General features: G+C 43.7%; 2 protein-coding genes across 3 annotated transcripts in view; both read left to right on the top strand.

The window, feature by feature from the left end:
* Positions 1 to 12703, top strand: part of SLC15A1 (solute carrier family 15 member 1) — a 66390-nt gene extending 53687 nt beyond the window's left edge. The window contains exons 19-22 of the mRNA XM_083171188.1: positions 3623 to 3719; positions 6870 to 7013; positions 9286 to 9393; positions 12255 to 12703. Of these exons, the coding sequence (XP_083027314.1) occupies positions 3623 to 3719; positions 6870 to 7013; positions 9286 to 9393; positions 12255 to 12455 (550 nt within the window). The 3' untranslated portion in view covers positions 12456 to 12703. The remainder of the gene's footprint in view (positions 1 to 3622; positions 3720 to 6869; positions 7014 to 9285; positions 9394 to 12254) is intronic.
* A 10099-nt stretch (positions 12704 to 22802) lies between these two features.
* TUBGCP5 (tubulin gamma complex component 5) overlaps positions 22803 to 26672 on the top strand; it is a 34798-nt gene continuing 30928 nt past the window's right edge. The window contains exons 1-4 of one of the 2 annotated variants that reach the window (XM_083168599.1): positions 22803 to 23093; positions 25202 to 25255; positions 25346 to 25448; positions 26481 to 26577. In XM_083168599.1, the coding sequence (XP_083024725.1) occupies positions 22957 to 23093; positions 25202 to 25255; positions 25346 to 25448; positions 26481 to 26577 (391 nt within the window). In that variant the 5' untranslated portion in view covers positions 22803 to 22956. Of the gene's footprint in view, positions 23094 to 25201; positions 25256 to 25345; positions 25455 to 26480; positions 26578 to 26672 lie in introns of both variants that reach the window. The other variant, XM_083168598.1, reaches the window with a different exon arrangement.

Genomic DNA, 26672 nt, shown 5'->3' with positions numbered 1-26672 from the left:
CCGACGTGGATAGTGAGGGTATGAAAAGGTCGAGGACGCGTACCGCTGCACTCGCCACGCTTCGGGTTGACGTTGATCGTGGGGTGGCGTTAACAATTGGGGGGGGCATTTCACACTTCAGGGTGGGTATTTGGGGTCTGTGGGCCATTTAACATGGTTCCCTATGTGAAATTGGGTCAATTTAATATTGTTCCCTATGTAAAATCGTGGTAATCGCGTCGGTCGCATCGCATGCGATTTTTTTGTCCGCATGCGATACGACCGACGCGATTTTTTTCTGTGCGATGCCTAAGATCAAAATCGTGGACGCCGGTCTAGAAAACAAGTACCCAGGGGTTTAGCAATAACCCCTTTGGAACCATCCTAAAATTTTCTTTGTGATAGGGCTATTGTATAATTACACTCAGAGTTTAAAGTGGTCCTGGAGCGGTGGTTCTCATTTCCTTCCACCACCTAATTCTCCCCTCTCCTCTACCCCCATTAGGCAAAGCCAGGGCCAGTGGTAGGGTTTTTGGCACCACCCTGCAAACTTGTATAATGCTTTGTGCTAGAATTACTGTGCAGTGGCAAGGTGGAGGCTGAACTAGTTTCAATTCACCATTACAGGTGGTAGAACTCAGTTGCTCCCTGCTCCCCAGTACTTTAACCCCTGGTTACAACACTGCCAGCACACATGTGCATGGGATTTCTGACAGTGGAGAATGGAGTCTGGACAAAATTGTGACCTCATTATGGGCCTTACTCTAGTTCACTCTTTCTGACAAAATCCTTCTTAGGTGGACAAAACCATGTGCACTGCAGGGGGGCAGATGAAACTTGTGCAGAGAGAATTAGATTTGGGTGAGTTATTTTGTTTCTGTGCAAGGTAAATACTGGCTGCTTTTATTTTAGATCTCACTTTGAAGTAAAACCCCACCAAATCGAATTCTCTCTGCACAAGTTATATCTGCCCCACCTGCAGTGCACATGGTTTTGGGCATTTATGCTAATGAAAAGAACTAATTGGAGAGTTATTTAGAGCTATCCCGACATTGTTAATTGATTTATTCTACTTTCTAAACCTCCTAGTGAATTCTATGACATTTATACCCTTGGAGTCCTTGCCATTAATTCTATGTATTAGAAACTATTGATTTAACGTGCGACCCAAAGTGGAACTTAGCTACATATGATTGTCTCAGAAGTTGTCTATAAAGAATCACCGTTCAACGATAATCGATTTTAACCCCGATGAAGTCCTAAGGATGAAACACCTAGGGTTTTTCTCTTCAATACCTGTATAAAATGCAGGGAGAATATATACGTTTGTAAAGATTTATCAGTGAGAAATGTGGATATCATGTTTTCATTGTATTTCTTGTGAAAATAAAAACACAGTTTTTTTAATTTAAATCTTATTTAAATATAAATAAAAAAATGAGTATACTGATTGAGTGGACTTCTGTATTTCTCTCTCTCTCTCTCTTTCTCTCTCTCTCTCTCTCTCTCTCTCTCTCTCTCTCTCTCTCTCTCTCTCTCTCTATATATATATATATATATATATATATATATATATATATAATCTGGGGTGTATCTACACCTGTTTTGGTGTAGAATGTCAAGCACTCTCCTATTTACAAGTCCAAAAGAATTTGGTAAAATCCAAAGATTGGTTTTATTGTTTAATTTTTTCAAGTAGTCAAGTGGGTAATATCACAGGTATTCATAGAAAATGCCCCGACGTTTCGGTCCCACATAAGTGGACCTTTCTCAAGGAGCTATTAGTAATGAAGTACATCAATGTCAGCAATGGTCGGAAGGAAAACCCGGGGTAACCGGAGCAGCTGCTCTTGGTAATTGGGGGACAGCCGCCGCTGGGCAGAAATGACAGCCATTGACAGATGGGCAGAGAGCAAGGGGCTGCCCGGCTGTATTCAGAGCACTGCAGGTCCCGGCTATTTGAAATAATAATATAATAATACGTAAATCTCAATACCAAATAAATGTTACGTTTTGAATATACAGTACCGTAAGAGTGCCCCCACTATTTATTGTGATGTACTTAACCTTATTCTCTGGGGAGCACCTCCACTGGAGTGACCAGTACAATAGTACTAAACTTACGTACTGTGGACTTATCATACATCTCTCAAAATATATACTTAATATATTGCATGTTGAGCTGCTGCACAGGTACTCCCCTAGCCCCCTTCTCCAAAAATTACATTTGAAAAGATCCACAGGTGGAGCTGATGGTTTCACCTGTGATTTTGTGAGGAGACCTGGAAACAGTGAGCTGTTGGGGGTACTTGAGGACTGAGGTTAGGAACCACTGCCATAGAGACTCAGTACTTCAAAGCTCCAGAGTCCTGTCCGGCATATCCAGGGAAGCGACAGTACTGCTTCTAAAACATAATCAGTGTATTGTGTCCTGTTTCAGTCATCCAAAAAGTTGATAGAGCAGTTCCCATCAGTTTGTAGTCCTAGTGAAAGTCTCCCTAACAGTCTGCCTGAAGTTATTGTCAAGCTACAGTAGGTCACACCTGATATTCCAAAACCACTAGGGTTACTTCTTAAAAAAGTGAAACCAAAATGATGTTTCTAACTTCCTCAATAACTCATACATCTAGCAATTGTTTGAATATGAGGAGGGATGGCACTCTCTAAACTAGGCATGGCCAAACGGTGCCCCTCTAGCTGTTGTAAAACTACACATCCTAGCATGCCTTGTCATAGTTTTAGCATTCCCTAATAGTAACACTGTGGCAAGGCATGATGGGACTTATAGTCTCACAACAGCTGGAGCCATAGTTTGGACATGCCTGCTTTATACCTTCTCTGGTCATCAATGTTTCAGTCTCTTAAAAGACTCCCATCAGTACATAAAGGTAGCAATCACAGAACATGCCTGGCATACTGTAAATCTAATTTTGCTGGTTCATTATAGAGAGTCGAAGGGGGCAGGGGTTGTATTTGTCTTTTCTTGTCTAGATTAGCTCCTCCCTTGCAAGCAGCGGTGCAAGGGCATGTGCCCCATTTGTGGCAGGCCGCCTCCCCCTGCCCCCCCAATTTGTAGCAGGCCACTATCCCCCCCCCCAATCAATGATTACTACAGGTACCTTTTTGCAGAGGGAGGCGGGAGACCGGGTAGTATGTGGAGCCTTCAGGGAGTGTGTGTCCTTACTTACTCACACAGCAGATATTGTGAGCCACAGCCAGGCGGTGCAGGAGTCAGGACACAGAAGGCAGCGGGCGGCACACAGAGCAAGCGGGCGGCAGTGCGGCACACAGAGGGCAGGTGTCTTTTGCAGTGCACGGCTCTGGCGCCCTATTAACTCTAGGCACTCGGAGCTCGTTCTCCGCCAGCCGGCCCTCACTACTCCCCTGTTTGCAAGCACCTGCAATGAAGTAAACGATTGGTGCCATTCCTGTGTATCAACAGTTTTAGGTTTAAATAGCTATTATTTACATAATTTGGTTAAAATGTACAGTTTTAGGGAGATATTTGGAAGACATATTTTAAGTAATACTGTATTTGTAAAGGACATGACTGACTATGCAAAATACCCACTGCATAGATTGTTAGCATTTTAAATAACCACCTGTTTATTTGAATTGATTATTATTATTTTTTTTTATACAGAAAAGAAATAACAGGTGTTACTGAGAGTGGGAAGAACTGTTCTGTACAGTCATTAGAATTTGGTTTCGGAAGCTCTTACACCATAATCATTAATGAGGTTAGTTACTACATCTCTAAATAAGGTCACCACAGACTGACTAATAGTATGAATCATTTTAAGTATTTGCTTATATAATAGTGTTTCAGTAACCTATGTCCCAATTAAGATGATTAAAATGACTACTGGCATCTTAACTGCAATTATCCCATACCAACACCTGGTCACAGAATAAAATAAAGGGAACATTTTTTTTTTGTAGTTGAGTTGGTTTCTTGAAAATAGCTAAGAGGAGAATCACAAAGAACATTTCTAAATAACAATATTGTCATTTAATTTCACATATAAATCAAAAATACACAATATGAAAAGACATAACATAAATGACTTCCTGAGGTTCGCAGCCTGAACCTAATCCCCCTCTCTTTTTTTCCAAAATGTATTTAATATAGAACTGCACAAACAGTACAAATAGTGAACATGTAAAAATCATATAGGATTATATGTAAATATATAGACAGAGTATCACCTATATAAATGAACAAAACCATAATAAAATATTCTGGGTTGCGAGACTCACGCCTAATCTTATGAAAACCAAAGAAATACAAGCAAATCCACTGTACCTCTGTATGAAACATATTACTCTCATTAAAGGACGTATAATATTCAAAATGGAGGTTTACCTAAAGCTAAAACTTCTAGATTGTACTATGATGTTAACGATATTGCTGATCGGATAGTTTTTTGTGGAGTGATCAAGGATGTGAATGTATGGAAGCCATGTGATCATAAAGTTCGGTACTTGTGTATTATCACGTCGCCCACGAAATCGGCCGAAAATCGGCAGCAAATCGCATGGAAAAATCGGATGCGATTTTGCGGATGATTTTCGGCCAATTTCCGGCCGATTTTCGACCAATTTTTCACTTTTTCCGGCCAATTTGCATGCTGTTCCATTATTGCACACCTTGCACACCCCCGATTTCCATCGTAGTGCATCGCATGCAATATAGTGGCATGTGAAGCGATTCGATTTGTAATTGTACAATCACCCTGATGGGTGCTTACAATGTTAAATGCACCGCCATTGTTAACGCCACCCCCACTATCAACGCCAACCCGAAGCGTAGCGAGCCCGTGAGGGGCGGCGGTACGCGTCCTCCGACCTTTTCATACCCCCACTATCCACGTCGGCGTGGAGTTGATTTTAGATAGTGTGGCGAGCGCAGCGAGCCACCGAGCCTGAAGCGTGGCGAGCGGACGCGGAATACATGTAAAGTAATCCGCGTCCCCTCGCCAGTCAACTCCACGCCGACGTGGATAGTGGGGGTATGAAAAGGTCGAAGGACGCGTACCGCCGCCGCTCGCCACGCTTCGGGTTGGCGTTGATAGTGGGGGTGGCGTTAACAATGGGGGTGCATTTAACATTGCAAATCGCATCGCATGCCACTTGCTGGCATGCGTTGCTATGCGATATTTAATTGTACAATCAGGGGCATTTTCCCAAAAATCACATCGCATAGTACCTGGGGGTGTGCAAGGATGGAATAACATGCAAATCATCAGGAAATGGCCGAAAATCGGCAAAAAATCGGCCGAAAATCGGACGCAAATCGGACGCAAAATCGCATTGCAGATCAAATCGGCCAAAAGTCGGCCGATAAATCGGATGCGATATCGGATGCGATTTGGATGAAATCGGGCGCCGTGATAATACACAAGTACCTAAAGTTCTCTTCTTTTGTCTTTATTAATGGAATTCTCTAGCCAATTCATATGAAACAGATGCATCATTTTAGGTATTAATAGTGATAATGATAAGGTATCTGTAGGGGTGTGGTATAGGGTTCTGACTGTCGGGATCCCGACGTCGGGATCCCGACTGGCCGGACTCAGACAGCATGGCGAGCGAAACAAAGCGGGCTTGCGGGCTCGCTGCGCTCGCCATGCTGCGGGCATGGTGGCTCGCTGCGCTCAACACGGGTAAATGACTGTCGGGTTCCCGACTGTCGGGACCCCGTCCGGCACCCATCTGTAGAGATCCATTGTGACAGGATGGTTGTTTTCACAGCAGCCCTAACCCACCCTCCCCACAGCCTAACTCTATCCTCACTCCCATAGGCCAACCCTAGGTCTACCCCATGTGTCTAAATTTAGCAACCCCCTTGGGTCATGGCTGTCGAGCTGGCCCAACAGCCATGACCATGTCCCGTTCTCGGTCTGCTCGACCAAGAGTTTGCAGGAGGGATTCAATGTCCCACCTGCAGCGGGACGTGAAGAGGGCGTGGCCGCGAGCTGCAGAAGGGAGCTTGTCACTTCCCGGACTTTCTTGGCAGAACGAGCCCACCTGCTTGTGAAGTCCGGCACGTTCTGCCAGGATCCCCTGTTCAATGCTGTCGGGGAAGACGACAGCATTGAATAGGGCCCTGCAGCCATCTCCCCCGTCAGGAGATGTCTGCGGGAGATTGAAAACCCCCCATACTCACAACCAAATTAGACAGTCAGTATAGTAATATCCAAACTGCAGTGTTGCAAGTAAGGGGGTACGGCGTGGTACAGAGTACCTGTAAGAAATATGTTGCAGGTACGCAGTACCACTTACCCCCTAACCCCCTGTCAATTCTATTTTTATTTTAAGTCTAAATATAATGCATCCGCAGCCTGCCCACCCAGCGTTATGATTGGTGCTATATGCAGCTACTGGCTACTGCTGATTTAGCCTGTCACACTGACAGGCATCAGCGGTGCCGACAGCATGAAGAGCAGGCTCCACAATTGTAAGCACAAGCTGCCTGGCTCTCCCCCAAGCAAGAGCCAACCCACCCCCAGTCATTCCCTGTTTCTCATTCCCTGTCTCCTGATGCCATGTCACTATTGTCATTTAGTCACTCCTCTAGCTTTGTGTGACCATGCCCCCTCATGACACATGGCCACGCCCATTTTTTTTTAACGGCTATCAGTACCACCAAGAAAAAAATTCTACTTGCACCACTGCCAAACTGGCAATCTAGAGTATTTCATCAAACTAGAAAATGTCCTGCTATATTTTTTTAGAAACAGCCCTCAGTGAGCAACTTATTTTCTGTTTTAATATAGTGAAATATATCCTGTTCAAAACATCTCTTTATTCCGGTATACTTTTGGAGGTGTAAAAAATGTATTATCTAACACCTATATAAATAACCTGTTTTACGTCTTCTCACCTAGTGCACAACTACCATGTCTGTTGAGTACGTTGAGGATATTAAAGCCAACACCGTTCATATGGCTTTACAGATTCCCCAGTATTTCCTCATTACTGCCGGGGAAGTTGTCTTCTCAGTTACAGGGCTGGAATTTTCGTACTCTCAGGTGTGTAGAGATAGCAGGAAAATGATACACTGTAGTTTATACTGTATATCAAGTTGTGAAAAGATTTTTTTTTTCTCCATCAATCATTTTTTATTGAAAACATTTCAAGGGATGGACCAAAGCAAAGTGAGCATATGGGAAATCCAATACAATATAGTCAAATCGTACAATAGACCAACAATTGATAAAGGTCACAGCGCAGTACACATATAAAATATATTTAAACTAAACTGGAGTGGATTAGATAAATTGTATGAACTAGCAAGGCACTGTCCATTACATACAGTATTCATGCCAAGCAAATCTCTCTTTAACCCCTTACCGACGCAGCATGTTTTTGCCTTCCTGACAGAGGCCTTTTTTTCAAATCTGACAGGTATCACTTAAGTGGGGATAACTTTTTTTTGCTTTTACTTATCCCAGTGATTTTGAGATTGTTTTCCCGTGACACATCGTACTTTAAGTTAGTGATAAATTTTGGTCGATACAGTTTTTTTTTTTTTGTGAAAAATACCAAAATGTCGTAAAAAAAATGAACATTTTGCAATTTGCAAAATGTTACATTTTCTGCTTGTGAGACAAATAATCATACCACTCAAAAAAGTTAATAACTAACAAAGACCATATCTATACTTTATTATTACATCATTATTTCAACCTGCTTTTAATTTTTTTGGACACTAGGGGGCAGCAGAGTCAAAATTATGCACATCACACAGTAAACGCTGCTTTTGGCTGTTCACGTTTGAACAGCCAATCGCAGCGATCGCCCATGGCGGGGGGCATCGCTGCCCCCCCCTGGGCAATGAGGGAAGATGTCTGCTGTCAGGGACAGCAGACATCGTCCCTCTGTCACCGCGTCTCTAGACGCGGTGACACTTTGAAGTGTCGGGAAGTACATACCGACCATGACGTAAATGTACGTCAAATGTCGGGAAGGGGTTAATTAGAGCGTAGCTGAGAATGAGTAGAGTACAGATTCAGTTTCCATAGCAAAATAGTACTGAGCCTTATTAAAAAAAACAAAAAAAAACTTTAAAGTAGGGGATGATTCCGCCATAATTGTATAGAATGTAGTTCATAAATGCTACCTCAAAGTTGATTGGATACTATGGGCAACTTTTCCATTGGACCACTTCTAACCGTTCTTTTTATTATTTAATACATCAACTCTATTGTTTTTTGTTTGTTAAATTAGTATAAAAATTCTAACTACCACATCAATAGCAATTTACAACTGGCACTTTAAGGGAAAATGATGGTTGTAAAATAATTTTAAAATACTTTTTTTTTTTATGCACATTGAATTAGCATTTTAGGATACAATTTTGTATTACTAGGTACTATTACTAGTCATTACCAGATATAGCTCTTAACAATCCAAGGGTTTCTATATTTATTTTTGGCTATTCTAATAGGTGTAGAGTAGAATGTACTATTTGCATGTACATACTGTTCTATGTGTTTACTGCTTGTGGCATTACCTAGGGGAAATTACTAGAATTGCAAATGCTAAAGTGTTGTAGCAACCTGAGAAGTATGACATAGTAGCTGTGATGTCACTGGGACATACTGTCAGTATATGTTACGGCACCCTAGGGATTAAACTTCCCCAGTATCTTCTTCATTTCTTCCTTGCTCCCACAGCTTTCAGACCTCCATATGCGTGGTTAGGGCCATAGAAAGCTCATTATACTGCAGGAGTAAAATGATAGGAAAAATAAATAGTGTGTGGACATTTGTATGGGATCTCTTGGTTTGCACAGCCAATTGTTGAATTTTGTATTAGATTTGAGCTGGCGTAGATAAGGCCTTGAAAGATACAGTAGACACAAGATTTTCCCCAGCACACCAAGGGGCATTAGCAACACGATTTGAACATCTACTTGCTAGTAGATATTTCAGACATCTTAAGTATTTGAAAAGATATTGTAAGCCTCCAGGCCAAAAGCAAGGCATCTCTGATACTGGAGGTCCCTACACTGCGTGATATCCGTACCCACTCATTACCATATCATTGTCTACTGTAAGACCACATGATATTAACCCCCAAACACAAATATATATCTAAATTGAGAGACAGCTTACAAGGATCTAGCCTTATTCTATTGTGGGAAACAATTGAAAAGTGTCACTTTTAGTAAACAATGTCTCAATAGCTCCCTCTTGTGATTCCTTTTAGCCATACATACTGTATGTCTATTCTCCTGCATCTTCCCAGTGGAATAGATCACTTGTGAATACATATAACAACATTTGGATTTTTTTGCAGGCACCATCCAACATGAAATCTGTACTTCAGGCTGGATGGCTGCTGACAGTGGCTGTAGGTAATATCATTGTCCTTATTGTGGCTGGAGCTGCTGGTCTTAGTGAACAGGTAAGAAATATTTCTTTATGACTGACAGACCTGAACAGAGAATACAGGCAAACACTTCATGCATTATACTGTACAACACAGTGGCGTAAGTTCGTCCCAGTTGCCCGGAGGCAAGATAAATATTGGAGCCCCCACAACACACAAATACACACCACCTTATATAAATATATGTATGTATGTATGTATGTTATGGATATTATGTTTAGAATAAAGAGAGTGTGGCATCTATGGTCCTGCTAGGAGGAGGAGACAGCCACAGAAGTGATATAAACGGTTTCAATTAACTGGTTAAAACTCACAGTGGAGGAGAGGTGCCCCCTTGGAAGCAGGAGCCCGGCGGCAGATGACTTCATTGCCTCCCAGAGTTCTGCCTCTCGTACAACATATTATTTAGACAAAGATCCAGCATGGCTTCTTATCAGCCCTTTTACAGTTAAGCTTGCTATATTGGGGGACATTTACCAAAATGGATTCGTAGAAAAAAGGTGTATTCGTAGGCAGAAATACACCTTTTTTTACGAATTTGTATTTTTGGGATTTACAATCCCAAAAATACAACAATTCGTAGTCCTAAAGATGGAACATTCGTATTTGTATTTACAAATACGAATGTCTACACCATCGATAGGATACAACAGAAATCACCATTCAAAAGAATGGTGGTTTCTGATTTACTAAGCAGCCGTACTGACAATACGGCTGCTTAGTGGTGTGAAACACCCACGCAAATACGACAGGAAAATAGAACACCATTTTCCTGTTCTATTTGCGTTTTAGCCTGCACGGATCAGTCAGATCCGTGCAGGCTACAGTGTAAAAAAATAGAAAAATAAATAAAAAAAAAAAAACGGCGTGGGGTCCCCCCACAGCCGAAACCAGCACCAGGCTGAAGGAGCCGGGGCCGGTAATTAAAAATCAGGGAACCCGACAAATAGGGGTTCCCCGATTTTTAACAACCAGCCCCAGGCTCCAGGTCCGGGGCTGGTTCCCAAAATACGGGGGACAAAATGACTAGGGGTCCCCCGTATTTTAAGAACCAGCCCCAGGCAAAACCAGCCGGCAGGGTAATGCCACAGCCGGGGGACACTTATAATATAAGGTCCCGCGGCCAAAACATTAACCCTACCGACCAGTCAGCCTGGCCAGGGGCCCTGGGGGAGTGGGGACCCCCCAATGAAGGGGTCCCCCCCCTCCAGGACTTACCTGACCAGGCTGAAGCCTGGTGCTGTCCTCGATGCCCCTGGGCTGGGCATCGAGCTGATAAATGGTGTAAAAAAATAGATAAACTATTGTTTTTTACTGTGGCACTACAAGTGCCAGCAAGCCTCCCCAGCAAGCTGGGACTTGGAGAACCACAAGTCCCAGCCTGCTGGGCATTAAAGGGCCCGCTGGCACTTGTAGTTCTACAGTTAAAAAAATAGTGCACAAAACACATTGATACACTTTTAAAATAAAACTTTATTACATACAAAGCCCACACATACTATTACTTACCTATCTTCTTTCCGTAGGTAGCCCTGATGTCCTGTGTCGGCGTCTTCTGGTCCTGTGTCGTCTTCTTCCTCCATGTCGACCGTCGCTGTCGCCGTCCGGATCCGACGAAATCCATTTGGGAAGCTGTGGAAGGAAACCATACTCACCTGTCCCAGCGCGACGTAGTCCAGGTAAGTGTCTTGGCAAAAAAACAAAACGAACACCCGAATCCAGCCGGACAAGCAGGGAGCCGCACGGTGTTTACATCGTGCGGCTCCGCCTCCCGAATGCCGCTATTGGCCGCCTTGCGGCCTAGCGGCTCCTGATTGGCCGCTAGGCGGCCAATAGCGGCATTCGGGAGGCGGAGCCGCACGATGTAAACAAACACCGTGCGTCTCCGTGTCCGGCTGGTTTCGGGTGTTCGTTTTGTTTTTTTGCCAAGACACTTACCTAGACTACGTCGCGCTGGGACAGGTGAGTATGGTTTCCTTCCACAGCTTCCCAAATGGATTTCGTCGGATCCGGACGGCGACAGCGACGGTCGACATGGAGGAAGAAGACGACACAGGACCAGAAGACGCCGTGTGTCTTGGAGATTATAAGCATCTCAAAACCTATAAGGAGTATACTAAAATAATGTTGATGTTGCAAACACATATGGCACAATACTACCAATGCCCCAGCACACTTATACTGCTTAATGCTAGAATGATCTACCAACACCAGAACAGCAGGGGCCAAATGGTGGTCTGCAACAACAGAGAATTTGATCTAGATTCTAGAATATGTATGTCTATTATATTATATTTCTGTAAATTTCTTAGGTCTTATATTTAAATAAGCAGTGCTTTGTTGTATAATCTTTGCATACTGTCAGGGCCGGCGCCACCACTAGGCAAATCTAGGCATTTGCCTAGGGCGCCGGCCACTGGAGGGCGGCATTGTGCCCCCCGTGCCGCGGGGGTACCTGTCCTACGGCGCTGTGTATTTATTTAAAGCTGGCGGCGGAGGCAGCGAGGGGTCCCTGCAGTCAATAAATAACGAGCGCTATCCGCCGGGCTATGCGGAAGCGCTTCTGTTGTGAAAACACTGTCCGCACTCTGATTGGCTGAGATTCAGCCAATCAGCGTGCGCCGTGCGGCCAGTGTTTTCACAACAGAAGCACTTCCGCATAGCCCGGCGGATAGCGCTTGTTGACTGCAGGGACCCCTCTCTGCCACCGCCGCCAGCTTTAAATAAATACACAGCGCCGCAGGACGGGTACCCCCCCTCCCCCGGCACCGGGGCGCCCCCACCCCGACTCGCCTGTGGCGCTCCGGTGCCTTGCACCGGCCCTGCGTACTGTACATTTAATCCTGACATAATGTTCATTCTGGATGTTTTCGCAGTGGGCGGAGTACATACTCTTTGCTGGACTCCTTGTGGCTGTTTGCATTATCTTTGCGATCATGGCCCATTTTTACACCTACACCGATCCTGCAGCTATTGAGGCCCAGTTTGATTCTGACGGGAAGAAAAAGAAAGAGAAAGAAAAAGAGGCCATGGGTCTTGAAATTAATGATGGACCATACTCACAAACCAAAATGTAACATGACTGTGCCCTTGATAGACTTATGTAAATATTGCACACAAGTCCTTCAGGACCTGGGCAGAGAGAACCACACCACCTTCAGCATATGCTTTGTTTACAGAACAGAGGACTCTGGAAGTCAGTTGATGTACCAAGCGTACCAAATGAGTAATGGAAAAGAATCAAGCTTTGGAGATTTCAACTAAATTGCTTTCAGTAACAAGAGAAAATAACTTTTTGTTGATCGTTTTAGATTACTATGCAAAGGAGACAAATAAAAATATGTTGTATTTTTATTTTTCAATTTTTCTCTTCCATTGTAAAATGATATTTTATGAGTTGCAACAATACTTACACCAATAGTTAGAACAATTTAAATGGAAAATACTTTGCCAGGAATATGTCAGGTATTTGTATATTGCTCTGAATTTCATTGACAACACTTTAAAAGTGTGAACACAAAACAAGCATGCATTTGCCTTGTTAGAACACCATAGACCGTTCTCTCTACAAATACATGATTGCAATATAGTGTGGCGAGCGCAGCGAGCCGCCATGCCCGAAGTGTGGCGAGCGCAGCGGAATACATGTGAAGTAATGCGCGTCCCCTCACGGGACTCGCTGCGCTCGCCACGCTTCGGGCACTATATGTTATCAACTCCACGCTGGCGTGGATAGTGGAGGTATGAAAAGGTCGGAGGACGCGTACCGCTGCCCCTTGCTGGCTCACTGCGCTCGCCACGCTTCGGGTTGGCGTTGATCGTGGCGTTAACAATGGGGGGCCATTTGACATAGTAATTACCCATCAGGATTGGTATACAATTAAAAATCGGGTCTGGGGGGGCATTTAACATATTAATCAGCCATCAGGGTGACTGTACAATGAAAAATCGGGTAAAATCGGTCGCATCGCATGCGATTTGACCGATTTTTCCGACCCAATGTCATACAATTGATATCGGTGGCGCCGTGCTAGGAAACAAGTACTGACATTTTAAATCCAGGCATGAACAATTGGAACCAATCATCAGGATCTAAACATATGTCCAGGTCCTGTTCCTATTTGAGATGTTTGAATGATCATGTGAATGCATAGTGGGAATGATCGCATAGTGGATACCCCGCTCTACCTGGCTCTTGTATGCCATAATGCGTACATATTGCGGCAAAAACCTAAATGTACACATACGTAGCAAAAGTAAATGCAAAAAAATAAGTTCATTGACAATAAAATAAAGACTATTGGCATTAATTATACTGTCTTCCTATACCTATGCTATCTTTTGACCACTTATTACTACATAAGTGCCAAGGGTATAGTCAAAACTTGTAGGCCTAATAGCAACATCTTGAAGGGGTCCCTTCCCCCTTCTATAGACACTTCTCTACAGAACAGTTGCTTATTTTATGTGCATAGTAGTGTCCTATTTAATTGTATGCCCTACAAAGTTAATGTTATGTACCAAAATAAGCGATTCATGCATCACTGCGGATGCCCAGAAGATCTTTATGGGGTCATTAGAGGTGATTTCATATTTTTTTGAAATGATCAGAAACATTTTTTTTTTTTACATTTATAAAATGTTGGGTGCCTAATCTAATGAAAGCGTTGATTTTGATGTAATTTAAGCCCATTTTTTTCACATAAAATATATATAATTAAGGTAATTGAAAATTTCCAAATGTTTTAGGGCAGGGGTGTCAAACTCAAATTCATGGGGGGCCGCATCAGCAGTTTGGTCACCCTCAAAGGGCCGGTTGTATCTGTAGGTCCCCCTGAATAATTATAATGCCATGACACCACAGGCTGCTCCCCCTGCATAATATAAAATGAATGCCATGACACCACAGGCTGCTCCCCCGTATAATAATAATGCCATGACACCAAAGACTGCTCCCCCTGTATAATATAATAAAAGTAATGCCATGACACATAAATGATTATACAGGAGGAGCAGCCTGTGATGTCATGGCATTATTATTATTATTATTATACACGGGGACACCTCAGGAAACAGCAGATATATATATATTTTTTTATTGTGAGTGTGATCCTCATCCTCACTTTCTGTTTCTCCGTCTGTCCTGCAGCTGCTGCGGCTTGCTGCGGCCACACTGTCCCCGACTCCCCGTCCAGCTTCTTGCCTGCTCCTACTTCTCTACAGATGCATGGGCGGGCGGCGTCATCGCCATGATGTCCCCACCCAGTGTCTGTCACTGCCGGGCATCAGAGGGAACAGGCGGCCGGGCCCTCCTCCACGTAGCCGTGGAGGCCGGCGGCCATGTTTCTGTAGCCGCATACATATGTGCCTACAGGAACATGGCCGCCGACAGTGGAGGAACAGGTAAGGCGGCCGCGGTGGGGTGGGTGAGAGGAGGTGGCCTAGGCAGGAGCTGGGACACACTGCCCTGCGTGCTATCTCCTCGCGCGGGCCACATGACAAGGTCTGGCGGGCCGGATTTGGCCCGCGGGCCTTGTGTTTGACACCCGTGTTTTAGGGGGTGTTGTCTGACCTTTTTGCCATAAAATGAATATTTTTCCAGGATCACTCCCAATCCCCCCATGTTTCCTCTATCTTTGTTACATCACTTCCGAAAATACCCTGACCTCCCCTCCTTGTGTGTGTTCTAGTACCTTAAAATTGTTATTTTTCACTGTGCACAAACTAGATCTCCATTCTTGCATTTGCGTACCTTATTTGAGCATCTCTATTTACACTCCATTGGCAGTAAAGGAATAATTAGCAATATATGACTCTGGCTTGGACCATCCTTTACTTGAACCTCATGAAACACTATGAGAATCAGACCTTGCTGTGCCCTTGTATGATAACCAGTGGAATGAAATTAGGCTGTGTATAGTGGCAAAAGCAATTTGTCATACACCATTAGTCACACACAAATGGTGTATCACACAGGTTCCGGTTGATAGGTCCACAGTCAATAGGTTGACAGACCATAGAATTACACATGAAAAAAGGTTGACATTGACAAACGGTCAACACAAGCAAAAGTTTGACATGCCAATGGTTGACACAAATTTTTATTTTTTACCAAAAACTTGTTCTTACTTCTCCATCCATGTTGACATATAGTGAGATTATAATAGTGTTTACATAGGAAAACATGAAAAATAAAAGTGCATCAACCTTTTCCTGTGTCGACTGTTTTATGTCAACCCTTTGGTTGTGTCAACCTTTTGTCAGTGTCGGCATAGCGCATGTTGACCGTTTTCATGTGTCGACCTATCTCCTGTAGACAAAAAGCGCTTGATGTATTGACTGTCGACATAGACACTGTCATCCTAATAATCCACACCTGTATCAGACAATATTGCCCTTATTTGGTACAGGGGTTTATATAACTTTTTTTTTAGACGTTTCATATCGTATTCAGAGAATAAGTGAACTGTTGCCAAAAAGTGTTAACAAATAACATGCAAACGGTAATCTTTTACTTGTATTCGCCGCAGTGGTCCTGGATATAGGAAAAGTTACTATTAAATTTATTAGTTCAATGGAAATATGTGGGGGTGAGGGGAATTTCTTGAAACTATGCACATACTTGCCTACTATCCCAGACACCAGACAGAAGCAGCTGCCAACTCACTGACCCCGCAGTTTTCAAAAATTAGGTGTTCCGTTGAAGTGATCATCGCGGTAATCTCAGCATTGCATATTGATGAAGTGGTTATATAGACATGCCCCAAGTACCAACTATCAAGCATCACGTTCCCCCATCATGTCCACCCCCAATAATGCAGCAGGCCCCCTGTTGTGCCGACATGACTGCTCCTCCTGACAGCAAATATGGTAGAAAACACATGCTCATTGATTTTATGTATTTCCCTGTACTAATGCATGTAATAATAAATAATAATAATGTACTTATGACTTTTTCCATATATATTTTTTTTTTTTAAAGTTAATGTCATCCTATCAGTATGCCTGCCCAGGAAGCCTTGTATAATTACTGGGTCTAATCTTACTGAAAACAATACTTATTCAGAAATCCTCTGAATTTCTTCTCCTAACATTTTCCTTGATCATTTGGTATATATTATGATATGTGAATCAATCGCTCCAGGAAGAATTGTTATGATGGTGTTTGTCTTCCTGACGGGATGAACCAGAATCATCCAAAAACACCCCAAACTATAGAATGACAGGATATCAGGTGACTTTTTAATAGATATCTGTTCATCTCTGTTACAGAATCGTCTTAATTGGTATTTACACAAGCTCCTCATACTCTGCCAGGAAAGTATATATATCTCCATATGCCAGTGTATGTATATACGCATATCTCCCAACTGTTCTGCCTTCGGTAGGACAGTCCTGTTTTTCTAAGACTGCCCCACCCACAGGCTGCAGTGTCCCTCTGAGATGGGAGTTGGGTAAGCACACACCCTGCTCTGAATAGAAGAGCAATGGGTAAGCAGTAGGTAAATAGACGCCTTCAGTGCCCACAGGGTCCGGATCCTTGAGCAACCAATGTTGAGAGGCATGTACTGTATGTGCCAGTTTGAAGCGCTTTATTGCTAATATAGATATGTTTCTATCTGCTGATATGACGGTCAGCATGATCGAATACGTCACTTACTGTTACAGCTGATTCACATCTGTCAGTGTATGCTCATAAGACAGAGTTGTCTAATGACTCCTAACCGTTGCCCACACGTGTTGAAACGTCATCACTGGTGGTGTTTTAGGTACTTGTGTACTTTCACGGCTCCCATCGCATGCCATCGCATGCCATATGTAGTGGCATGCGATGGGATGCGATTTTTGCCGTTTTTAAGCATTTTTTAAAAATCGCATGCGATTTGTAACAGAAATGCATCCAAATGCATTGAAATTAGTATCAAACATGTTCAATGGCCCCCAAATGTCATTTTTCAGGCTGTACCACCCCCCACTATCAACGCGAACCCGAAGCGTGGCGAGCGCGGCGGTACGCGTCCTACGACCTTTTCATACCCCCCACTATCCACGTCGGCGTGGAGTTGAGAATAGAAAGCGTGGTGAAGGTATCCGTGTCCCCTCGCGGGGCTCGCTGCGCTCGCCACACTTTGGGCTCGGTGGCTCGCTGCGCTCGCCACACTTACTATTCTCAACTCCACGCCGACGTGGATAGTGGGGGTATGAAAAGGTCGTAGGACGCGTACCGCCGCCCCTTGCGGGCTCGCTGCGCTCGTCACGCTTCGGGTTCGCGTTGATAGTGGGGGTGGTACAGCCTGAAAAATGACATTTGGGGGCCATTGAACATGTTTGATACTAATTTCAATGCATTTGGATGCATTTCTGTTATTGCTCGCATGCTATCGCATGCGATCAAATCACATGCGATCGCAAGCGATGCGATTTTTTACTATGCGATGGACATCGTGGGAGCCGTGATTGTACACAAGTACCGTGTTTTATAATAAAATTTTCAACACAGAAAAAAGATATAATGGATATACCAGAGTGCACATCAAGATCTGATATAAATAATGTATTCAAAGTATGTCACCTGCCATACCATCAATTACATATAGAAAACAAAGATGGAAGACAGTCAGATATCTGGTTCACTGTAACAAATGTAAACTTCAATTTTCAAACCTGAAGCAAGAATTCAATGTCCTTGATTGGAAGATGACCCACTGGCTCTCCGCATACAACCTGATAAAATAGTCCTTTAGAGTCTGTGGATTCTATTGTTGAGTCCTTAGATGTTAATGTTCTGACGGTACATACAATGAAAAGATAATAGTGTAGAATGTTTCAATGCTAAATTATTTCCCTAATCCTTAATGATGAAATGCCTTCAATTTAAAACGTCCTTTGCCTTTCTATATCTGTTAGAGGTGGCCTACTGTACTCATACAAGTAGGGTGTGCATTCCACTCATAACAGTGATCTTTAATTACTAGTGAGGATCCAAAGAAGGATGCATAAGAAGGAGATAACACTGTAGAGTGTACAGATATTCAAAGGGTGTACCCAAATATGGGACGATGCACTAAAAGGTTTCCTTTGTCCAATAACTCTCCCATCCTTTATTGTACATCCAATTTAATTCACATTCTACTGCTGGGTCCAGAGCCTAATCGCCCTGAGGTCTGGTAGCCTCTGAAAGGGCTGATTCTAATGCTTGGTGGGATAGACTAGCCTGCCATGCGTGAATGTGAATTAAATAGGATGAATGAGAATGGATGGAAGAGATATTGGACAAAACTGCATATAAGGCCAGATGAAACTACCTATTCAAGTCACAGTGCGTGCCGGATTTACACCAGTTAAAATTTAGCCAAGTCTGGGAACTGTGTTTGGGTACTTGTTTCCTAGCACGGCGCCACCGATTTTCATTGTATGGCATCGGGTCTGTGAAATCGGGTCGCATCGCATGCGACCAGATCGCATGCGATGCGACGCGATTAGACCCGATTTTTAATTGTACAGCCACCCTGATGGCTGATTCCTATGTTAAATGTCCCCCCAGACCCGATTTTTAATTGTATACCCACCCTGATGGGTAATTAGTATGTCAAATGCCCCCCCCCCCCCATTGTTAACGCTACGCCACGATCAGCGCCAACTGGAAGCGTGGCGAGCGCAGCGGTACGTGTCCTCCGACCTTTTCATACCCCCACTATCCACGTCGGCGTGGAGTTGATTTTATATAGTGTGGTGAGCCACCGAGCCCGAAGCGTGGCGAGCGCACGTGGATTACTTCACATGGATTCTGCGTCCCCTCGCGGGGCTCACTGCGCTCGCATGCTTCGGGCTCGAAGTAAATGAAATAAACTCCACGCCGACGTGGATAGTGGGGGTATGAAAAGGTCAGAGGACTCGTACGGCCGCCCCTCGCGGGCTTGCTGCGCTCGCCACGCTTCGGGTTGGCATTGATACTGGGGTGGCGTTAATATTGGGGGGAATTCACATAGTAATAACCCATCAGGGTGGGTATACAATTAAAAATTCGGGTCTGGGGGTGCATTTAACATTGGACTCAATGGGAAATCGGGTATAATCGCTTTGCATCTCATGCCATTGTAATGCGATTAAAAAATTGTACAATGAACTCCAGAAAGGCTTATATCGGGTCTGATCCGGTCTGATCGGGTCCCATCGCATACCTTAACTAATGGTATGCGATGGGACCCGACGAACGCCGTGCTAGGAAACAAGTACCTGTGTTTGTTTAATTAAGACGACGGTACATGATTGTTTCCAGCCAACTGACGGTTACTGCTACATTCATAGAGGCAAGCTCATATTGATGTGACAAAGAGTAGGATTCATTTTACCATTGGTTTTTTGAAAATAATAAGGAATTGCTATTGCTGCAAAAGTGACAGTGACAATACAAACATATAAAGAGTATCCCGCTATGAAAAGGATATACTGTAAAGTAAAGGTTAATTCATCAACTCCACTAATTTTCTTCTTCTATAAAACATGTCTGTTTACAAAGAAAAAACATTGTATGTCATAAAGATTGGGGGAACACTCTGTAGGCTTGTCTCTACAGTATATCATGGTATGCTTCTACAGAGCAAAAGGGGCATCCTACACTGTGGGCAAATTGAAGTCACACCTAGAACCTGGGTCTTGTAGATACGCCCACATAAGCCAACAAGGAGTGATCTGAACCAGGGGTACCACACAGGTGTTTAAACCTAGTGTTAGGAACCCACAAGATGAGGTCACCTGAACATTGGTTGGCCCAAAAGTATGCCAAACACCTCCATTTTCCACTATGTTAGATTGCAAAGTTCATTACAATTATTCTGATTACCAGTGCTTGGTACTACTACAAAGTGTGCATCAGCATCATTTTATTTTTGTGTGGAATATATTATATTATGAAAGTACAGATAACAAACACATTTGGAAGCCAACTAAAAACATGATGGGTCTGAATTTAGTGACACACCTACAACATGCCCATAATACATAAGATGACACAGCCTTACCTTCTCCCCTAACCCTTCCACCCTAGAGCCTGTTACCTTTCCCCCCACCCCCGGCAGCCGAACCCTAAGTTCCCTTTAGTACCTATACGTAGCCCCTCCCCCATACCTGACGTACCGCGAACCACCCCAGTTACTGACCTTTCGGCATCCCGGCAGTTGGAATTCCGGCGCTGGCATTCCAGTCGATGTTGGGAGTTTGTCATCAATCTCCAAGCTGTAGCGTGGATGCCGGTGTCAGCCAAGTGATTGACGGCATCCTGACCTTTGACCGCTTCCCATATGTACAGTTTTTGTTTTATTGAAGCACATCCTCTCGGTACCAAGCGAGGGCATATGTTTGCTAACACATCCCCTTGCATGCATTCGCTAGCAGGAGAAATACTTCAATGGTTGCTGACCATTGAATGATTTCTCCTGCCTTTGGAACTGACTTTTATTTCCCCCACAAATCAGCCACCCACCCAGCATTTTCATGGGTACACCCATAAAATGCTGGCCGTTCCCATGGTCCTGTGCCATTTTCTCCCCTGCAATTAACGTCCTGGTGAGTGTGTAATGAGCCAAAGCCTTTCGATGCCAGGGTATGCCTCCATCCCCTTTCTGCAGTAAATAGACACTGTGCACAGAGCAGCTGGCAGCAGGGGGGACTTCTCCCACTGCGGGACACAGCAGGCCCCCCAGGGTGAGACATCCCAAAAAGGGACGGTCCTGCGAGAATCGGGACAGTTGGGAGGTATGCTACAGCTCACGTAGACTCCAAAGCAAATCCGTTCACCAAGCCAAATAATATTGTAGATGCAGGAAGAATAGCATATGTTTTTGTACTTTATTTTAGCATAGTAATTCAGTTACGTAGCAGCACCTCGTAGCCTTATACATATTCTTATCACATGCCTCCCAACTTTCAAGTGCATAAGTGCATGTAGGAGGGACAATAGGATGTGCGTGCTCGCACTCAGAGTTGTGGCCTACAATCGTGCCACTTCCCTTGAGGCCACACTCCCATTTTTGCTTTGTAAGCTGCTGGCAACACCCCGTTTCCCTCTGTCTCCCTGAATAGACTCTATGTGTAGGTGCACTGTGTCTGTTAAGCTGGCCATACATTAATGCGATGTATCGCAGCAGTGTATGGCCATCCGACCCCTTGAGCTGCCCAACTCCTTTCACATGCGATGTATCGCATGAGACCCATTTCACCACCAGGAGAGGGGTCCCGGCAGGAAGTCGGATCGGCTTGCAAGTCCGACCTTTGGATCCCATCCAACTATGCATCGGATGTCAAACGCACCTGACTTGAGACGATTTCTTGGAGTCGGACATATCAACCCAAATTGGACTAGTGCATAGGGGTCTTTATCGGGGGGGGGGGACACACACTGCCAGCTGCGGGACAGTAACCAAAAATCGTGACTGTCCTGTGAAAATCGGCACAGTTGGGAGGAATGTTACCATACTACTCATAAACCTGTACAGTTATGGATTACACAGGTTCTGTGGCTGGCTTTATTCAAGCCCATATTTCACATGGCTTTAATTAGCCATAGAACCTGTGTTCGGAGCAGTTCGGATCCACAGAATCTGAACCATTCTGAACACAGGCCTCTCGACGTTAGCGAGCCGCGCTCGCAAGCTTCTGGCTTTGTTTGGAAACCCGAGCGCGACCGAATACAGTAATCTTGCATCGGATTCTTGTGAGACTTTAAAGTCTTTAAAGGCTTGGCATCCCAAGAATCTGGCGCCATTTCATCCACGCTTTCACAAGCTGCGCACAGCTCTGCAGTGCAGGGGTCTGGGCGTGTTGTGCAGAGGGGTGCAGTGCAGTGGGGTGTTGTGCAGTGCAGAGGGGTTTGTGCTGTGAGAGGGGTGTTATGCAGTGCAGAGGAGTTTGTGCAGTGCAAAGGGGTTTGTGCTGGGTTATATTGTATTGGTCGTGTGTTAGGTAGGCTGTCAGTTAGTGTAGTGGGGAACAGTACACAGGCTACACAGTACAGGGTGTCAGACAGCTTTTCAATTTTTTTTTTTCATTGCGGTGTGTGTGTTGTGCTGCACTGCACTCCGATACACCATATACTACTGTCAGAACAAGTTCCGTGTGTGATTGTTCTGCATCCACGCAGTGTTATGCACTAAGCTTCAAAAGTGATAAAATGGAGAGTGATAAACAGCCAACCAATCAGCTCCTACAGAACTGTGTGTGAAAAATATCAGGCATGAGCTGATTGGTTGGCTATTTATAACTTTATATTTTATCACTTTTTGAAGCTTAGTGCATCTGGCCCATAGTCTCATGTGATCAGTGCAGTCACTTTCCATTCCAGCAGATGGCGCTGCAGCCTCGGGCGCCAGTCGCTGTGCTGTGGCCGCTCAGCTCTAGCTTTTCCTGTTAGAGCGAACGTGACGTGATCTCCTGTGTTAGTAACTGGACGGGGCGGGTTGGAGCGTTTCCACCAGGCAGAGATGGAGTTAATTGCAGCCACGCACTGATTGGCTCAATGTAGCGTCCAATCCATGGCGAGGAGACGGTTGCTGTGTGGGTGTGTGTATATGTGAGCGGGACATGGCGGCGCACTGGACCCGTTTTGAGAAGGAGCAGGAGGCGGATGTCAGGCGGCTGATCTCCTGTGTGAGCGGCCTGCAGGATGAGAGCGCCAGCAACTACCAGCTGGCTCTGCAGTACGCCTGCTCCAACTTCAGGTCTGTGCCTGCACCGCCATAGAGCTGCTGTGGCAGCGGAACTACAAAACCCAGTGTAACCAAATGGCATACTGTCACCTGCTACGGTTACATTTGCATTACTGTCCTGTCACTGCTCAGTGCTGCTCACAGTATAAGTGACATATATCGGCTATAGCCAGTAATGTGGCTCAGTCCCAGTGCTGACAGTCATTGTATCATACTTGCCTACCTGACTCTCTCCTGGACTTCCCTGGAAATGTGTGATTGCCATCACCTGTGGTAAGAAAGGTGATGGCAATCATACAGTCCAGGAACAGAGCATTTTCTCCCTCATGGAGAGGATCAGGTAGGCAAGAATGCATTGTATAGACCCCATAATGTGGACAGGAGCAAAATTTTGACGCCTGACGATAACCATAAAACGTATATTGTCAGCATTTTAAACATATTAACATTTTTTCCCCCGTCGACATTGTCAACAACATTTCTATATCCCATGCAAGGTTAAACAGCAGCTGACCATGTAATGTTATGTTTAATCATGTCCGTTCATCAGAGTATGCGGTATCCCTCCCTATAATTTCCACATAAATAATACCATTCATCAACTTTTGAAAAAGCATTTTTTCAGCATTTGTTAATGTTACGGGGTAGCGATTTAAGCCAGAAAAAGGCCCATTGTGTACTCTGGCTGCTGGCCTGCACCATGGACAGTGGCTCATGCACAAGGGGCTGCTAAATTGCACTGTTAAGCAAATCATGCAAAAAAAATAATGCTACCCCCCCCCCCCCCCCACACCACCACCACCAGCAGCAGCAATAAATTACTGCAATGTCCACACAGATGGGTTGGCGAATTCTGAATATTTAACATGTTTAAATCTGATTCCCTGATCCCGACCATTTTTGGTCTAGTTCGGGGAATCGGTCATTTTTAACATGTTTTATTTACCTGATTCCCAGTGGATTACCTATTTTTGCTGGCCACCGATTGGTGATACACATAAGGGAACAGTGCAGCTTAGGGAATGAAAACAGTATCTCCCTTTTGAAGCTGAGTCGGTAGGAAGAGCAGCTTTTTGGAAGTGATAATTTAGTTAATAAAGCATAATGAGGCAGATGTATTAATCCTTAACAAGAGATAAATGCAAGGGTGATAGAGAGATATAAACATCCAGCCAATCACCTCCTTATACCCCGTTCTCACTGCAGGCAAATTCCTGGGTCTAGCATGTTGACCCGGAAATTTGCCTTTTAACACGGGTTTTTTTGCAGTGTGAATGGGTCGCATACCTGGATCTCATACACGGGTAAAACCCTTCTTTTTACCCGTGTTTGAGATCTGGGTATGCAGATATGGGTTGACCTGTTCCCACTGCAAATGACCGGGTAGAACTTCTTCACCCGGGAATTTGCCTTGCAGTGAGAACGGGGGTCATTCCCTGGCATTTTAATGCCGGGTAAAAGCCGTGTATTTCTCACTGGCAATGAGAACACTGTATTACTGACCTTTTTTCAAACACAGCCTGTAACATGGCAGAAAGGAGCTGATTGGCTGGACATTTATCTCTCTATCACCCTTGCATTTATTTCTTGTTAAGGCTTAATACATCTGCCCCAATGAATGCCTCCAAATTGTTTGTTGAATTTTCAGCGAGTTCAATCCATAATTATCAATGCTGATCATTTTGTTATGATAAATAGGCCCCATTGAGTGCTATGTTTTGAAATCCACCTTCAGTTGTAACCAATAATATATTTAAAACTCTACTACAGTAGTTCCCAAATTTTTTTGACCAGGGCTCCCTAGAGTATCAGCATTTGTTCAAGGCACTCCTAGTCAAAAAGCTTCTTATGAATAAATAAACTATATTGTGCTTAATTGTCATGCTCAGGTTCAGTTATGTGGTGGGAACATAGCTGTGGTTATAATTGTCCATACATTTTATGATTCGCAGCCACCAGCACTGGTTTTGCCTATCACTTTGAGCATAAATAATTTGTTTTGGGCATGGACCCCAACCCGAGGCACTCTTGCAAACATCCTAAGGCACCCCACTGTTTGGGAACCACTGCTCTACTGTAGGATGTGCCTCCTTTTCTCATTTGTCAAACTTAATTTGCAGGTATCATCGGTACCTTGATGTAAGCAGTCACCAGATTCACAGGACCCTGGATGGGTATTTATATTTTTGATAATTATTGTTAATGTTTAATGTACATGTTAAATGGTATTCATGAAGTCTACAATGTTGTCTTTATATTCCTAGAATCTATGAAAAGTTGATGATCCATTCAGACCTAAATAAAGCTGAGAGCTGGAAGAGGCTGACAGAAGAGTTCTTGAATTTTCCTCTCTCAAACACTGAGGGGGTAAAGGTTTGTCACATCATACTGTCTTTTCTCATATTGGTGAATAGCCGTGTGAACGTCCACTGGTTTTTCTGCCTTAAACTGGAAAATAAACATAAAGCAATTACTGTAGGTCACAAACTGTCAGTAGAGTTGTATATTCTTACATTGTTGGATTATATTCTAAAAGATGCCATTTTTTTTAGTCACCGGTCATTGTTTATAAAAAGTATTGTCTTGAAACACTTTAACCGGGAGTGGTATAGGGTTGGGATTCCAACAGAAGAGCCTTGTGGGATCGGTTGCTCGCTGTGCTTGCCACAGGTTCTATTCTCCCCATGAGGGAGAATAGCCCCTGTAAATCAGGATCCCAACTGTTGAGAGGTCATCCGGCACCCCTTAAAACATTTTTCCTAATCCTTAATGATGTCATTGGAGATGTAGTTTTGTTGCTTGCATTGTGTAGTGACTCTAGGATTAAAATTTAGGACCAGTTCCTACATAAGAGGAAAGAAAAAGCCTATTTGGCATTATACAGTAAATATTGTTGCCGAATTTGGTATTTTTTTTTTTTGTGATTTACAGCCTGACTTCCTAATCCCTGAATTTATTATAAACAAATCAGTAACTAAAAGCAACATTGATGGGTCCTGTTGGACTAGAGTGACGGTGTCCTGAAAACATGTTTTGTTTATATTAAAAGTAACTTTGAGAGATTTTTTATTTTTTTAAAGAGGGATACAAAATTATTTTTATATAACTAAAATAAAAAATGGAGCGCCTAATTAAAGCAGTATATTAAAAAACAAAAACAGCAAAAAACTTGATTATAAAAGCCTCAACACGAGAATGCTATTATAGAACGGGATTGCAGAGTTTGATGTGGTATTGAAGAGTTTATTGGGGAGTCCTAGCATGACACGATTATTCATAACTCATTCCCAGGATTGCCATTACACAGAGTGATGGCTAGGTACTCTGTCTCAGAACCATTTCTCTATATTTATATTCTTTGATGTATTGTAAATATTGAGCATTTTGTCGTTTTTTTAGACGGAAATCCATTATGCCATACTGTCCCTTCTACTATGTTTGTCTGATTCTCCATCCAAATATGATTATATTGAGAAGCCAAGGAAAAAACAAGCAGGTAACTTGCATTGTGGAAAGTACATTCAAATGGAACTTGCTGACGTTACACGTGCGTGATTTTTATTTGCTCAGTAAAATTAACAGTATTACGGT

Source organism: Crinia signifera, chromosome 2 (genome assembly GCF_055691185.1).
Source record: "Crinia signifera chromosome 2, ASM5569118v1, whole genome shotgun sequence".
Taxonomy (NCBI): Eukaryota; Metazoa; Chordata; class Amphibia; order Anura; family Myobatrachidae; genus Crinia; species Crinia signifera.
The sequence above is the reverse complement of the archived record's forward strand: the minus strand, read 5'-3'. Positions and strand labels throughout refer to the sequence as shown.